The sequence below is a fragment of the Arvicanthis niloticus genome, chromosome 3, assembly GCF_011762505.2.
Source record: "Arvicanthis niloticus isolate mArvNil1 chromosome 3, mArvNil1.pat.X, whole genome shotgun sequence".
Classification (NCBI taxonomy): Eukaryota; Metazoa; Chordata; class Mammalia; order Rodentia; family Muridae; genus Arvicanthis; species Arvicanthis niloticus.
This window is the reverse complement of record NC_047660.1, coordinates 93,203,391-93,219,593: the sequence shown is the minus strand read 5'-3', so window position 1 is coordinate 93,219,593 and position 16,203 is coordinate 93,203,391. Positions and strand designations below refer to the sequence as shown.

The following is a 16,203-nucleotide window of genomic DNA, read 5'->3' as shown; positions in this document are numbered from 1 at the left end:
AATCAAAAAGAAGAAGACCCATCAAGATGACCCCAATAGTGGACCCAATAAAGACTGGCGATCAGAAGGCAGGTGTGCTGGGCTGAATTCTGGGTACGGTGCAAGTCTTCACTGAGTGTGTCTGGTCAAATCACCTGATTTGGAAACAGGCCATTGCTGATGTGGTTAGGAAGTGAGGTCATCTGGAGAGGCATGGGCCCTAGTCCAACGCCCTTGATATCCTCATACGTTAGAGGTTTTGTGAGGACAGCCCAGGCGGGCCTGCATGACACTGTGCTGTCGAAAGCCAAAGAGTACGTCAAGCCACGAGAGCATGAAGGCAGCAAAAAGTGGCTCCTCTGCCAGATCCTCAGCAGCACGGCCCCGTGGATCCCTTGATTCCTGGATCTCCAGCCTCCAGAGTGGCGACAGAATAAAGTTCTGTTGTCTGAAGTCTCCCAGATTTTCATAGCAGAGGAAAACAAGTGCAGGAGGGAACGAAGGTTTGATGAGGAGTTAGGCCATGGCTGTGACTCCAGGACAGCCCAGGGACACGTCCGCTGTGGCAGAAACTGGTTAAACGTGTGGAGGTCCTTTCTCTTTATTCTTGCTCGGGGTTCATGGTGATAGGACACAATCCAGCTGTCTCCCACCTAGAAGTCATGTGACTTGTTCTCACTAACAGAATGTGAGAGTTAGTAACAATGCTTGTCAGCACCAGGCCGAGATGATGAAGCGGACATCTGCTGTCAGGCATGGGGGCCGTGAGAATTTCAGGCAAGAGTTCCAGGCTAACCTGAGCTTTACACGAACCTTTATCTCAGAAAAAAAAAAATGAGTGAACAAAAAGCTTTCGTGGTCCCAGTGTCTCTACACTCCCTATCTTTTCTCTTTCCACTGGACACAGAGGACTCTAAAAAGAAAGTCTGAGTCACTGGCAGAGCCACCAGATGGGGGCAACGTCTCCCAGGGTGAGCAAGGAAGCCACTACTCAGCATATTGGGCTAGGCTGGGACAAATACATCTTCAATGAGTGTAGGGAAAAGAAAAAAAAAAAAAAAAGAAAAAAAAGAAATGTATCTTTATTTGCTTAAACAGTTGGGACTTAGGAGCAGGGCATCTCTGACTGATGCAGGCTCTGAGGGGCGAGGGAAGCAGCCAGAGGAGGTAGCAAGTTCTTCCCTGAATTGGAGGATACATTGGGACAGAACAACTCTGCTGTCGACACCATCAGTCTAATGCAGAAAGATATACAGTAAGAGATGGCTGCTCTCCTAAGCACCTTGCAGGCTCAGCAAGCTCCTCCCCTGTCCAGGCCTGCTGATGCGGCACTGGATCTCCCCAGGAAAAGGAGCAGCAGTACTGGTGATGGATGGTAGGGTGGGGGCAGCTTTGCAAGGAGCGGAGTTCTCTGTGTATAGACAGGAGCCCCAACATAGGATGACAGTACTCCCCAGAGGTGTATGTCTGTGGTCACTTCTTCAGGTCCATCTCTCCCAAGCAGGCGGGGCTCAGCGGCACACGGAGTGAGGTAGGGCTGGGCCACAACATCTTCCATCTGGCTGGTGCAGATGGATGATAGGGGAAAAGGAGCCACTGAGGCCTTTCCCAAGCCAAGTCACATGATGTCATCTGATCGCCGTGGATTAGGGAAAATGCCATTTTTGATGTAAAATGACTTTGTGATAGGATGAGTTTTGGCATGAGCTGGTGTCCTGTAGTCCTTCATGACATCCCCTAGAACACAGCAGAGGCCTAGATGAACAGAGGTCACCACTATTCTCCCGCTAGCCCCTCTCCCCATATGGTGGGGGGTCAGCAGTGATGTCACTTAGGAATAGCCACTGTCTTTCAATGTCCCTGACCCCCTTCCGGAGGATGCTCAAAACTCCTTATGATCCAGCAGCTAAAGGCTGGATAGTATGGTGGAAACTCGAGACTTGCACAGCCCCCTGGTCAAGGTCTGTTTTGGTCAGCACTTAAGTCATTTGTCACTTGGGCCCCTCACCCAACCCTAAGCTCACTTCTTGTGCTTCTTACTCCTGCTACTGTCAGGACTGTTCCTCATCTCACTGTATAGAAAGGTCTCTAGGGGCTGCCCAAGGCCAAACTAGCTCCCCAGATGCCCACTACTGCAAATTCTCCCTGTTGAACCAGTAACAATAAAAATTTAATAATAATAACACTGATAACTATGCTTGTTATCATTTTATTGAACACTTACTGTGTCTGAGGCATCAGGCTGTTGCTTTATATATACATAAGGGAATTTTTTTAAATTTATTTTTTAAATTTATTTTATTTTTTATTTCTCTCTTTCTTTTAATTATCAAATAATAATTTTTACACAGGGGTTATAAACACAAAAATGCAGGATGTGGGGAAGGGGATGACACAGAAGCATAGGTGTTCAGGGGGAGTACAGTCATCTTTCAGAAAAGGGTATCGGCTGGGTAAAGGTTCAGGGGTCAGGTCACTATGACTCTGCCTATGATTCACTTGTTCTATAAGGGAATTTTTGACTGACCCAGCTGAGACCAGGATAATGTCCTCTACTCTCTTTCCTGTGACTTCTTTGCACCCTCTGGGATAAGCTGCCTCTCTGTTTATAATTAGGGTGGGGGACAGCATCAGCGAGCAGAAGGTCTGGCGTCTATTCCCCAGATGATACCTGAATTGGGCTTGGGTTCAGGGCGTGAGATGAGAGGCTTATGAAGTGTTCTAGAGATTTGGGGGCAACCATGGGCTTGAGCAGACGATGGTCTGCCTTCTGGTTATAATCCAACACCACCCCAGCAGCCAGGGAACATTCAGCACGGCTGTTGACAATCTCAAGCCTGAGCTGTCCAGTTACATTTGTCTGCTGATACTCACGAATAATCTTTAGAATATGTTCCGTACCACAGTTACTGTACACTCGTACAAAAGTTATTCGTTACCTTTGTATCCTGTGTGTGTGTTTGCAAAACCTACCAACACAATGGCTTCACAGACAGTGAACATGAGCCTGTGAGGCAGACCAGGGGAGGAAGATGCTGGGCACTTAAACTGAGATGCTCTCTGTGAATATAAGAAGTCAGGTCCTTTTTGGAAGAGAAAGAGAACTATGAGGTCTCACTACCCAGGACGGGATTCTGTAGTGGGCCTTTCTTATTACTTCTGCCAGGGTAGCCTCCCAGTCCTGAGGCCCATATCCTGAGTTAACTCTTACTCTTACATACAGTCAGTGTGGTTCATAGACCAGCAGCAGCAGCAGCAGCAGCTCCTGGGAGCTTGGCTACAGTTTGGCGTGGAACATGAGCTTAGTATGTGTGCAGTGCCCTGGATTCTACCCGCCCCCCCCCCCAGCCTTTAACAACTGACTCCTATGCCCAATAAAGGACTAAAAACAAAGCCCCCTCACCTCACACCATGGCTGCTGCCTGTTGCTACGGCATATATCTACTTATCTGCCTTCTATGAAGGGACCCTGTCAAAGTGCCCGGCAAGCATCAGTTGCTCAAAGGAATCTGTCAAATGAACAAAGAAAGCAGACTTCCAGCCCAGGCTGACTTTGTCTTCTCAGCCTGATTGCTCCCAAGATCCTTTGAGGGGAAAGCTGAGATTCAGAATCCTGCTCTACCTCTATGGGCTGTCCCAGGAGGAGTCCACAGAGGTCACATCTCACAGGGCTTTGTGTTCTGAGTTCCTGTCCCAGGGACTTTCCCATACCACATCCCCAAAAATGCCGAGACAAAAAGAAGCAGGTACTGGCTTATTCCCATTTCTCAGATATAGAAACCAAGGCCCTGAGAAGTGAATGTTTTCATGAGATCACACTGTCCAGAAGCAGTAGAATCAGGATGTGAGATCTCCTCAACCCCATTCCAAATAACGGCCTTGTTTTGTTTACATCTGGTTTGGGTTTTGAGTTTTTTTGAGACAGATCTCATTTAGCTCCTGTCAGACAGGGCTGAGACTGTCTTTGAACTCCTGATCCTTCTATCTCTGTCTCTTGAGTGCTTGAGTTACAAGTGTACAGCATCATGTTCGACATGTGCATATTTATGCATTTCACAGCTACCCAGTGTCAGTTCCAAGCAGGCAGCTGGGAGGCTGTGAAAAAATTAACCAGGAAATTTTGGAACCCAAGAAGCCCTCCAGGCCAAATGGGCACACAGACTGCTGACTTGGCGGTTCTAGTGTGGATCTGTAGACTCACCAAGATGCAGAGGCACAGTTAATATGCCTGGAGGACTCTGGGAAGGCTCCTCAGGGCAGGTAGCAAGTAGCCTGATAAAGGAAGGGGAAGGTGCAGGGTGTGTTCTAGAAACCAGAACAGACACCAGTCTTTAGGTAAGAAGACTCCTGGTCTGCTTACAGGGTGCTGAGCTAGTTTTGGTTCTTTGTGTCATGAGGGAGGTAGTAGAGACTGAGGCTGAGAAGGAAGGTCAGTCCAGCCTGTCAAAAGCCTGGAATGGCAAGAGTGTAATGGTCTTACCCACATGCCAGCCATATTCCCAGGAAGACACCATCGGGTACTTGTACTTCTTCTCTGGTATCAGTTGATGCCGCTCCTTGAGGTACAGGGTCCGACCCTGGCCGTCATGGGAGATGCCTTGGAAGAGCAGCTTCAGAGTGGCTGGGGTGGGAGGCTTCATTTCTAAGTCCTCTGGCCTGCCCTGAGCTGCTGTGTGCTGAAGACCTCTTCTGGCCTGCCTCACTCTGCTTCCCTGGACCCCACTGGTCTCTGACCATCCTGTTTGTGCCTCTTTTCTGACAGGAGAGCCTGCAGAAGGCACTGGGCCTGCTTTCAAGTCTGACCCAATGGGGGCCTGCCAGGACTGATTCCTGGTCTTGGACCCTTGTTTCAGGTACTTGTGTCCGTAGTGAGCATTCCAGGTGGTCCGAGCAACCACCTCCTTCTTTATTCGCTCCCCCCAGAAGGCCTGGTTTGAGGGGTTGAACAGTTCCCTCATGCTAGGGGGCCCAGGGGAGGGAAGGAAGATTCTTCTTCCTGAAGCTCAGCAGTCTGTTTAGATGGCTTGGTGTCTGTCTCCAAGGAAACGTGTAGCCAATGAGAGCCAAGTTGCCAGGGCTGCTAGAGAGGAGGGGGTGGGATGGTAAGGGGACTAGGGTCACCTATTGGTGGGCCAGGCCAGGTCAAGTAGGAAAAGAAAGCAGAGCCATGGGCCAGTGAAATAGCTCTGTGGGTAAGGGTTCTGCCATGCAAGCCCAGTGGCCTGAGTTCCATCCTGGAACTCAGTGTGAAAGGAGAGGATCGACTCCCAAAAGCTGTCCTCGGACCTCTATAGGTGTGTCCGCACTCACACATCATACCACTCATACACACACACATATACACAAACATACATGTACATACATACGCACATGTATGTAAATGATGAATTTAAAGAAAGAGAGCAGAGGCTGGCCATAACCTTTCCAGGGTAACGTGTGTGTGTGTGTGTGTGTGTCCCACTCTTTTCCAGGAGGTCATATGCTGAGTATTCCCAGGGAATACAGGAGCCACTACCCCTCTCCCACACAGCAGATCCTGAAGTAACCTGCTATATACCAGGCACCCACATGGACCCACAGGAGGTCCAGTGTCCACCCTCAAGATGCTTGGGCATGTAGCTAAGGAGCTTGTCCTGATAATTTTGTGGCCCCACTCCCCAGAAGCTCAACCCCGTTGTTACCTGCTAGTAGCAACTTGTCTGGATACAGGATGGTTGTGGGAATAAGGTTTAGCATTCGGAGAATGGTGTTTCACCGTGTGTGAAGCACTGGGGCAGAGTCTGGTTTACGTCAGTTGGAATTTAACATGTTCCCGTTGGGAAGCAGATGCTATGCTATGCTCTGAGGCCTTAAGCCATCTCCTGGCTCATGGTTTCCTTTCCAGGTATAGAAATGAAAGTTTAGGAAAAATGCTGTTAGCACCAGGCCACTGCTGGTGTGTGGAGGTTCACACCTGTTTCCCATAGGCCCACAGGCTGGGTCCTTTACTGCTTTAGCACACTCCCTACAGGTGCTCTGACCAGGACATTTTCAAATGTGAAAAATGAGGGGGCTGAGTGACATTAAATGTGTTGCGACAGCATCCTGTATCTGTCAGACTTTGGGTGCTATGACCAAAAGACACAAGAAAAAAAAAATTAAAGGCCAAAACCAATTTGTTCTGGCTCAGTTTGGTCTGGTCCACAGTCACTTGGCCCCTTCCCTGTGCTTGGGCAAAAAGAACTGTGTGGTAGTTGAAACAGGTAGATGTGAACTCATCACCTTGTGGAGGCCAGAAAGAGAAAGGGGAGAACAGAAGGGGCCAGGGCGAGAGACCTCTGACAGCACAACCCAGAAACAGGCTTCTTCCTGCCAGAATGCCTCCCACATCTCTCCAGCTCTCAGTAATGCCACCTGATGCCACTGTACAAACCCATCAAGTGCTTATCCATTCCTGAGGTCAGAGCCCTCAGCAATCACCACACAAAAGCCCTTTGCATAGCAACCTAGTCCCCAGTACATGAGTCTGTGGCGGGCATCTCAGTTTCAAACCATGACGAGTCCAAAACCTCTATCCAAGTGATGGACACAAAACTCTTCTAGTGAATGTATAGGCAGAGTGGACACAGGTTGGCAGGGGAAGGCTCGACCCCACCATAGGCTCTCATGGTTTCCGCCTTGTCTGGAAAGGGCCACCAGGGAGAGGGCTACCCACGACTGACACTCAAGGGCCACTTGTATTTCCATCCTTGGCTTTATGTGCGCTCATTCATTCATTCATTCATTCAACAAACATGCATTTGCTACAGACCCCATGTCAGGTACTGAGGAAGATACAGAATGTCGGTACATGGGGAGAGACAGATTTTACGCTTCCAGCCTGAAAGGTTCAGTCCAGGAGGTAGTTACAGTAAGATATAAGTAAGAGTGGCATCGAGATAGGGGAGCCTTCCTGGTAGGGGGCGCTCTTGGATTCAGATCACAACTTAGAAACATGCACTAGCCAAGCAGAGCTGGGGAACAGACTGGGACCCTCCTCTGAAAGGCGAGCAAGCTCAAAGCTGTAAAACATTCCTAAGCTGTCCCTGGGGGAAGATGAAGGCTGGCAGGAATTTGGAGACTTAGATTTAAATGAAAACCAAGCATGAAAGCCTAGGTCTATTGTACTTCCTTTGAAGTGCTCAGGCTAGGCCCCAAGTAACTTCTTGGCTCTTGCGTCAGGCTGCAAACCTTAGTTGTCCTACTGTGTGTCTGGAGTTGCATCAGAAGTCCCCTGCCCACAGGAATAAGAGCTTCCTGGCTCTACCTGGCAGAGTTCTGAGCTGCATCTCCAGGGTATTTTCCCATTTTACAGATGTGGGCACTGAGGCTGAGAGACCATTCCCTCAGAGGTCAGCTGGGTAGCTGCAGGGCTGGGATTGTTAAACTTGAACCTGCTGCATCCTAATTACTGCTAGCCCAGTGCTTCACAGATTTCCACTCATGATGCCCACACCTAGTCCCCAACAGGTTCTGGCCCCATAGCCCCACTGAATCTCCTAAGTCCTACTGTTACTAGAAAAACTGAGGCATCAGTAAGGGCAAGTAGCTTGGGGGAAGTCATGGGTATCTGAACCTCCTGGCCTGTACTTAGAACCCTTACAGAATCAACTCTCACAGACCAGCTTTTCCCCCCCAATGGGGCACCCGTTCCTCTCCACATTGGGGAGCCAACACACCCCAATATCCAGGCATCCTGGAAGCTCTGGTTTACTCAGGTCTGTGGGGGATAAAGGGGATAAATGTAAAGAGGTCTTAGCTTAGAATGTAAGGTCCCCACTATCTCCCCATTTTACAGATGAGAGCACTGAGACCACTGCCTGAGGTGACTCAGCTGGCAAGCCACAGGGCTGGGACTGAAATCTAGACTTAAAATTGTTGCATCTGACACATTGCTTGCTGAATCCTCACACGCTGGGCCATTCTGCTTTTCAGATGGTGGGGCCTGGAGACAGAATCTCTGCTAAACTTCCCTGAGAACACCCTGCCCAGGTTTAGCTGGACCCAAAGAATGTGCCCCACCTCAGTGGTGACTGGGCGAGGCATCACATCCTGGTGGTGTGGAAGGGTGGGTGGGTGGCCAGAGGGGAAACACTGGCAATAAAAGGCCAGTAGATTCTTTGTCCTGGGGAAGGAGATAAACAAGTCCAAAGCTCAAAGCACCCTAGGATACGTGCCACAAGTCAGGCTTGTAAATTCTGGCCTCCCGGCTGCCTTTGAGAATGCTGAGGAAGAGAAAAAGAGTGTGAGGGGTGGGTACCGAAATTCCATGTACATGAGCTGGTCCCCACAGCCTTGGGGGCCCAGACAAAGCAGAGAAGGATCTTTTGTTTCCAAGGACCCCTCCTACCATGCATTTGGCCAAATCTTTAGGAAAAGGCCAAAGGGAAAAGAAACCGAATCTAGCTTGTTTAGAGTCTCTAATTTTGACACTTATAAGAAAAAAAAAAAGTGTATTTAATTAGGCGATACCTACTTTGGTTTTTGACCTAGGTCTCTCATGTGGTTTGGAACTTGTCAGTTAAGTTAGGCTTGCTGGCCAAGGAGCCCCAAGAACACAGCGGTTGCTCCTTCTCAGCCCCGGACTTCAGGTGGATGCTTTCATGCCCAGTCTTTTCATATGGGTGCTGGTGATGAAACTCAGGTGTTCTTCCATAGGGCTGTATTATATTCCCAATTCTTATGCTCCCACTTAGGTACACATTTCAGGGGTGGAGCTGGGGGTGTGGCTCAGGGGTAGAGGACTTTTATTAGATCTGCTCACCAATTAAAAAAAAAAAAAAACAAAAACCAACCAACCAACCCCAAACCAGAATACTCCACCTCCCCAGTGTTGTCTTTGCAAGCTGGAAGAAAAAACAAAAAACAAAAAAAAACAAAAACAAAAAAAAAAAAAAACAAAAAACAAAAAAACCTAAGGAACAAGACTAGAACACCCATTTCCCCTTTTATCCTTTTGATGTTTTTGATTCTGTTGATCTGAGTAGCTTTGGCTGTCTTAGAACTAGTTCTGTAGACCAGGCTGGCCTCTGCCTCCTGAGTGCTAGGATTAAAGGCGTGTGCCTCCATTGCCCTATGTACTGAATTATATAACAAAAGCATTGAAGTGTGGCTTTTAAGGCCCCTTGAAGTCCGAGAACAAGTTGCCAAGGGCTAGTGTGTGTGAGCGCTGCTTAATATTTACTCCTTGGAGTCTCCTATCAAGTCCTCTCCTGGGCTGCAGAGGGCAGTTGTGAGGTAGAGTGGGCACCCAGGGTGGGCAGGGGCTACAATTTCCATTGGTCACTGAATAATGACATCCTGGACTCATTAGCTTCAGCCAGGGTACAGGAAAACCAAGCAGCCAAAGTCAGGAAGGACCTGGCGCCAGGCCCACAAGTTTAAAGTTTTCAGGGTATTGACACAAACAATAGCCTGTTTCCATGGTAGCCAAGCCCAGGTGCAGATAAGAGCTGCCCTCTGGTTCTAGGCACTGAGAGCAACAGGTCTCCACCCCATAGGCCCTGATGTCACAGGCAGCAATAGCCCGGCTGCACCTCAAAGGTAAAACTATCATCACCTACTGGGTGCCAAACACCAGGCAGCTCACACACACCCTTGTGTGAGGCCGATCCCTGACAGGGTGCCCAGGAAAGTTACAAGCAAAGAACTGTTCCTAACAATGCCAGTGGGAATTCATGGGAGCCTCCCCTCCCACCCCCACCCCGAAGCAGTCCTCCAGCAAACCTAGCTAGGTGATGAATGGTGGCATTCCCGTGCTTCTCTAGCCAAGCCAGCATCGCTAGACATACTGTATGGTCTCTTCACGGAGTCCACAGCCCTACAGAGGCTAGGAGGCTAGGTCAGGCTTTCAAGGTACAAGGAAAGGGCTCATCTGCCTTACCTCCCTCTAAGCTCAGAGATAAACAGATTATCATTCTACTATGTAGCCAAGTATAGAAGGAAAAAACCAAAATACAACAGAGAAAGCAGGAGAAGGAGATGATGCAGTTGGAGACTGCTCAGCATCGCATACAGCTAAAAAAAAAATCTCAAGGTCCTCATTGGCTTCATGGAGAGTTCCAGGCTAGCCTGGGATACAAGGGACTCTGTCACATGATCCAGATTCCCTGCCTGAACCTTTGATCTCCCCACTCCTCCCAGACTGAAGGTTTCAGGGCCTTTCTGTCTCCGTGGGTACTGTGGCTTTTGTAGGACTCTGGTAAACTCCCCCTCTGAGCTGCTTGCCTATAGTGTGATGTGTAAGAACACTCATTCTTAAGTCAGAAGGTATATGCTCAAATCTATCCCCATATGAGGTCTACGTCTGTATGCATGGTGGAAACTGTACCCACATTTGTTCTGTCATATGTAAAATGTCAACGGACTACTGTAAGGATTTGTAGCTGGAAGGTGAACACCAGCAGTCATTTCTCCTGGCGAGGACAGAGGGACAGATGGAGGCACTTGGTACTCTAAGGGAGCAGGGGCATGTGACAGAACCTATGTGAGAACATTTGTCAGAACACAGATTCCTGATGCTATCAGGCAAGAGGCTTGCTTAAAAGCCATAGCTTCTACCTGGGCTCCGTATCTAGGGTTCCCAAGAAGTCATGTTGGTATCATGGCCCACATGTTCTCTTGAGTCCCCTTGCCTGAGGCTGGCCCTGGCTTCTCAGGAAAAGACAATGCTTTACTTGCAAGCAAAGGACTGGCCCATTGTCAAATAACATCTGCACTCAAAGAGATGGTGGGGTGGGGGATGATCAGAGGCCCACACCACTGTGCTAGACATCCAGGCGCAGCTTAGAACAGACCACTCTAGACCAAATGGTTGGGGGGGGGAGTTTATTCAGGAGATAAGGCAAAGGTGGGGGGGGGGAAGAAGATGAAAGAAGAGAGAGGAAGAAGAGAAGTAGAGGCCGGCCATGATCACGTGGAGAGAGGGGGAAGGGGAAGGGGACAGAGAGGAGCCAGAGGCAAGAGAGCAAGAGATTAAGAGATTAAGAGAGAGAGGAGGGGGCAAGCAGCCCCTTATATCATGGGCCCAGGCCTGCCTGGCTGTTGCTCCTAACTGTGGGGAGGAGCATACCTGGCAACTCTGGAGGTGGAGTTTAGACAGAATACTAACACACTGATTCTGAAGACTCCAAGAATGACAGGGCGCATTTATGGAGCAAACATTTTATTTAATAAGTTATAAGATACACTTTCCAGTCGGCATTTGATTCCAGTTTGATCTCTGTTGTCTATTATGCCTGTGTTCCTTTCACATCCGGCTTCAGCTGTTCCAGGTCCTAACAGGTGGCTTTTAGGACCCAAACCTCTCCAGCTGCCGTGTCCTGGTGCAGGATACCTACTTCACCCCTGCAAAATCCATGACCACAACCACAACACCCCATTTTTGGGCGGGCGTATTTAACATTTGCTCCAGCCATTCGATAGCCTGACAATGCTTACACCAAAGCCTTTAAACCTTAGGTGGGTGCACATGTTAGTGTCTTGGTCATTAAGACCTCTCATGGGTCATGGGACAGGAGTACCCACCCTATCCAGCTTTTACAAAAAGGAGGTCCTGCAATAATTTATCAATGGTCTCTGCCATTTAGCAGATACAATGGACTCTGGGGCAGCTGGCAGAGGCTCTGCATTTGACCATGAACACGTCTTCAAGGCTGTTAATAAAGAAGTAGGCAGGTGCAGAACTCCAAAAATGGGGTTTGGGGTGTTCTGCATGCCTCCTGCTCGGAGCTGGCTTTGGGATGAGGTCAAAGTGATCAGGGCCCAAGACAAAGCCCAGACATGGAGTATAATCTGGGCCAGACTTTCTTATTTGTTGTCTAGTCTTGAGGAAAGTGGGTTTGCAATGTTCTTTGGCAAGTGGGGCGCAGGACCCCCTTCTGCAATGACGTTCTTGTTTGGTAAATGCTTGAGTAGACCAGAAGCTTAGGAGAGCCAGTCAGTCCTGTCCATGTTCTTGTTCTGTCTGCAGTGACCTTAGAACTCAAGAGGCTTGATTTGGGCAGAGCGCTCTGCACCTTTTTGATTCCAGCTTGCTTTCTGAAGATGTCCCACATGTCCTCAAGAGTCAAGTCTAGGACACTAAAGGCACTTGGAATGAGTGGCAAGGTTTTGGGATGGGGTTTCTGGCCCACCAGCAGGCTGCGGACATTGTAAAAAAAATGAATTACAAACTAGCAACAAAAGCAACTGGAAGGGACACGTCCAGCATCGGACACAAACTGTTTTAAGGCACGGTGACATGAAAGGGACTACCGGGGATGTGCTCTTCCCCCCACTTCACAGCCAGAACGTAATCTCCCCTCTCCTTGACAACGTATGTGACATTGTATTGTTGCTTGCCCACATGCTTCATGGAGACCTCTTCACAGGGGGTGGTGGGCCCATGGACCCCAACCAACAGCATATTGGACCCTGTGGGAGGAGAAGGTTGTTATTGACTAGATGAATCAGGCCAAAAGGAGAGAAAGGAGCGATGTGACAAAGGAGAGACTAGGGATGAGCTGGGATGATGGCATCAGAGTCCTTTCACAGGTGATAAAGCATAGCCATTATCAGTAGAGACAGCCTGATTTGGGTTCAAATGCCAGCCAGCTCTCATACCCTCTGCTTGACACCGAATGTTCCTTCACTCTACCTAAGCTGCAAACCAGGAAGGCCACTAGCTGCCTTTTTGTTATTTACTTATTTATTTTTTTTTAAAGACATGATTTCTCTGTGTAGCCTTGGATATCCTGGAACTGGCTCTGTAGACCAGGTTGGCCTCAAACTCAGAGATCCAACCTATGTGCACCACCACAGCCAGCTTCACTAGATACCTCTTCAAGCTTCTGTATGCCACAGAAGTGACTGAGTCAGACCCTTAGCACACAGAACTACAGAACTGCCAGCTGTTAGGATCCTCTTGTTTTTGAGAAAGCCTTAGGGAAAGTACCCTGATTGCCACTTGGGAGATCACTTCTAGGTGATTGGTTAACCCACCCAAGGTAACTGCTACAAAGCTTTGTGAACGGAAGTGACAATGGATTTCCAGCCCAGGTGTGCTGAGTGTTAGAGCCAGGCAACTCAGCAGCAAAACCTAAAGAAAGACTCAGTTTTAAATATTTACTTAGTTTATGTACATCAGTGTTTTGCCTGCATGTACGTCTGTATGAGGGTGTCAGAAGACCTAGAACTGGAGTTACAGACAGGGGAGAACTGCCACAGGGGTGCTGGGAATTGAACAGGGGTCCTGAAAGGAAAGTATTGGTTCAGGACCCCTAAGACCAAATTCTCTGCAAAAGGAGATGTATTTGCACCACAGAGACCGAGGGCAGGAAACAGAGGAAGAGGGAGAAGGGGAAGGGAACAAAGGAGATGGAGGAGTTATTTGTTCTGGTAGACAGAGGACTGCCCTGATAGTGAGGAGACAGACATAATGCACAGGAAAATCTCAGTTTATAAAGGTAAAGTAGGAAACCTCATGACAGGAGGAAGTGTTTAATTGGGCATGTTAATTAAGTGAGCCAAGGTGGCTTGATAGCTAGACCTTGGTAGTCAGCTCTAGGAGGAGGAAGTGGCTAACTAAGGGAAGAGACCTTGGGGGCTAGTCTTAGAAATGTAATCTACTGGTTTTTAGCAGGACCGAGGGAATGGGGGAGAAGGGCAAGGCCCACCAAGGCCATGCGCACAGTGTTCAAGCTGGCCAGAGTCCCTTCAGGTCCTCTAGAAGGGTAGCCGCTGAGCCATCTCTCCAGCCTCAATCAATTTAAGCTACGGTTAAAGTAACTGGTATCAGAGAAGCAGGTTCACTTTGCTCATGTGACATGTGGATACCACCACATTTCTATTTGTCTTGGTAAAAGAATCAAAAGGCAAAAGAAAGGAAAATCATCTAGGAATATTAAGAGCAGAAGGACAGACGGGGGAGGGATGGACATTGCAGATGACCCTAGAGTGAGGGACACTGAAATAGGAGTGTCTCGTCTGTACCAGCCCGATGCTAAGCCTTCCCAGCAGACCCGTGCTGCCTACCAGCTTTGCTGCAGTCCACCAGGAAAGAACTCTTCTGGCCCACGAAGGCCTTTGACAGCCCTGCTCCCTTGGAGGTCACTTTGCTGGCATCTGAGGACGACTTGGGGACGGCGCTATAGCATGTTTCCGTTGAGGATCTGGTTACTGACTCCACCAAGATGGATGAGGTCTCATTGGCTGAGCCTGGGCTGACCAGACGTTGGCCTAGAACATGGGAAAGAGGGAGGCATGGATGGCCTGGTCAATGGGTGTTTTGTGTGGAGTGTGGTCCTGTCAGCCAGGAGACAAATATACCCCTTTACAAAAGATGCTGAAAAGCTCCCAATACTTGGATATGAAAACCACTCCATCCGTGTTTTAGATTTGTGTATATATATATTTGTGGTAGGTTTTATATCCAGACCATCATGCATGCCTGGTAAGCAAACTATCATCATCCAGACCCACCATTTGGTTTTTGGCTACTTTTGCTTGTTTTCTTTTTCTTGTTTTTCTTGTTTCTTTTTCAAATGGACCAGGTCAAGCCATGGCTGATAAGACCCAGTAATCCCTCCACAGGATAAAGACCCAGGAGAATCCATATCTTCTTCTGGTGTATATGGGATACTTTGTATAATGTATATAAATGATTGGAAGAACAATAATGCACTCTAAGCCTGAGACAGGATGACTTACCTAATAATTTTTCTACAATGAGTCCACATCACTTGTGTAACAGAGAATCATAGCACAGAAGGGACTTAGCACACTATGTATATATGTATATATGTATATATGTATATATGTATATATGTATATATGTATATATGTATATATGTATATATGTATATATGCATGTGTGGTAGTTACCCTAAGCTTTATTGTTTGGTATTTCAGTATTTTTAAGAGGGTAGGCTCTATATGCTTTATAGATTTTTTTTTTTTTTTTAATTCGGAAAGTGAAGATTAGAAATGAGGCCCCAGGGGCTGGAGCGATGGCTCAGTGGTTAAGAGGACTGACTGCTCTTCCGAGAGGTCCTGAGTTCAATTCCCAGCAACCACATGGTGGCTCACAACCATCTGTAATGGGATCTGATGTCCTCTTCTGGTGTGTCTGATGACAGCTACAGTGTACTCATATGTATACAATAAGTAAATAAATCTTTAAAAAAAAAAAAAGAAAAGAAAAAAAGAAATGAGGCCCCAGTTAAGCCAGTGTATGTTATTCAAATCTGTAAATATTTCTTCTCTGCTGGAGACAAAAAAACCACCCAGCACCTTTCTTTACTCCCTCACTCAAACGATGTAGTCTTCCAAGTCTGGGACACACTGAATTTAGACATACTATTTTTTTTTAAAAAAAAGATGTATTTAATTTAATGTGTATGTGCATGTACCTGTGTGAACTTCTGTGTGTCATGTGCATGCTAAGGTCAGAGGACAGGGCTGGATTCCCTGAAACTAGAGTTACAGGCATTGTCAGTTGCCTGCATGGGGTGCTGGGATCCTAACCCAGGTCCTTTACAAGAGCAATATGTGCTCTTAAACACTGAGCCATCTCTCTAGACCCACACACCTGTTTTTGAGTCTTAAAAAAAATTTAAGAGTATTCTTAGGAAGACTACTGCTTTTGATTTGTCATAAAAAGTTAAATTTCTTTATGCTGCGTATTGAAGAACATAGCTATTGCTTCCCCTGCAGAACCCCTGGGTAATACAGCATAGGGTTGTCACGTCTGCACTGTGAGAATAAACTTAAGAAACCATCTTCTATGCTTCTCTTCAAAAAACAATGAAAACAAGAGAAGATGGTATAAAAAAAAAGCTCTGTGTCTATTCTTTTATTTATAATCTGTATGTATTTAGAGACCTTGAAATCAAGTGTTCTGACCTTCTGAGACAATGCTGAATTTATAGTTCTATTAAATCTTGGTTAGAACTTGAAGGGTGGGGTCTGCTGAGACTCTCTGAATGTATCATGGCTCCCGTGAAGACTGCTCCCCAAAGTTGTGTTTCTCTATAACATAATATGTCATGGCTTAGAGGGAAGCATTTACCTTTTTTTCTAGGCTCATATTAAGGTCGGGAGGGAAGGTGCTTCTGCCCCCGTGCTCACAGAGCTGGTCAGGGTGCGTGCTGCCCAAGTACAACTTCTTTACATTCAAGGTTAGATGTGGACTCAACAGATCTAAAAATCACCTGTAGTTGCTGCTAT

General features: G+C 47.6%; 2 protein-coding genes across 4 annotated transcripts in view; both read right to left on the bottom strand.

Annotated features, from left to right (window-relative positions):
• Window positions 1–709: 709 nt before the first annotated feature.
• On the bottom strand, window positions 710–4,937 carry LOC117705017 (protein SPMIP1). Its single transcript, XM_034497254.2, has 2 exons — window positions 4,460–4,937; window positions 710–1,716 (listed from the first exon to the last, which is right to left on the bottom strand). Exons 1-2 carry the CDS (start codon window positions 4,935–4,937, stop codon window positions 1,598–1,600), a joined length of 597 nt encoding a protein of 198 aa, XP_034353145.1. The 3' UTR covers window positions 710–1,597.
• A 6,207-nt stretch (window positions 4,938–11,144) lies between these two features.
• Window positions 11,145–16,203, bottom strand: part of Flnb (filamin B) — a 132,069-nt gene continuing 127,010 nt past the window's right edge. For all 3 annotated transcript variants that reach the window (XM_034499164.2, XM_034499165.2, XM_034499166.2), the window contains 2 exons: window positions 14,011–14,214; window positions 11,145–12,411 (listed from right to left, as the gene is read on the bottom strand). In XM_034499164.2, coding sequence (XP_034355055.1) covers window positions 12,224–12,411; window positions 14,011–14,214 — 392 coding nt within the window. In that variant the 3' untranslated portion in view covers window positions 11,145–12,223. The remainder of the gene's footprint in view (window positions 12,412–14,010; window positions 14,215–16,203) is intronic.

Coding starts and splice junctions, on each gene's coding strand:
- LOC117705017 (XM_034497254.2), bottom strand. CDS start 4,937: ATGAGGGAACTGTTCAACCCCTCAAACCAGGCCTTCTGGGGGGAGCGA. Junction 1,717..4,459: donor GGAATATGGCTGGCATGTGG/GTAAGACCATTA, acceptor GCTGTGTTCTAG/GGGATGTCATGAAGGACTAC.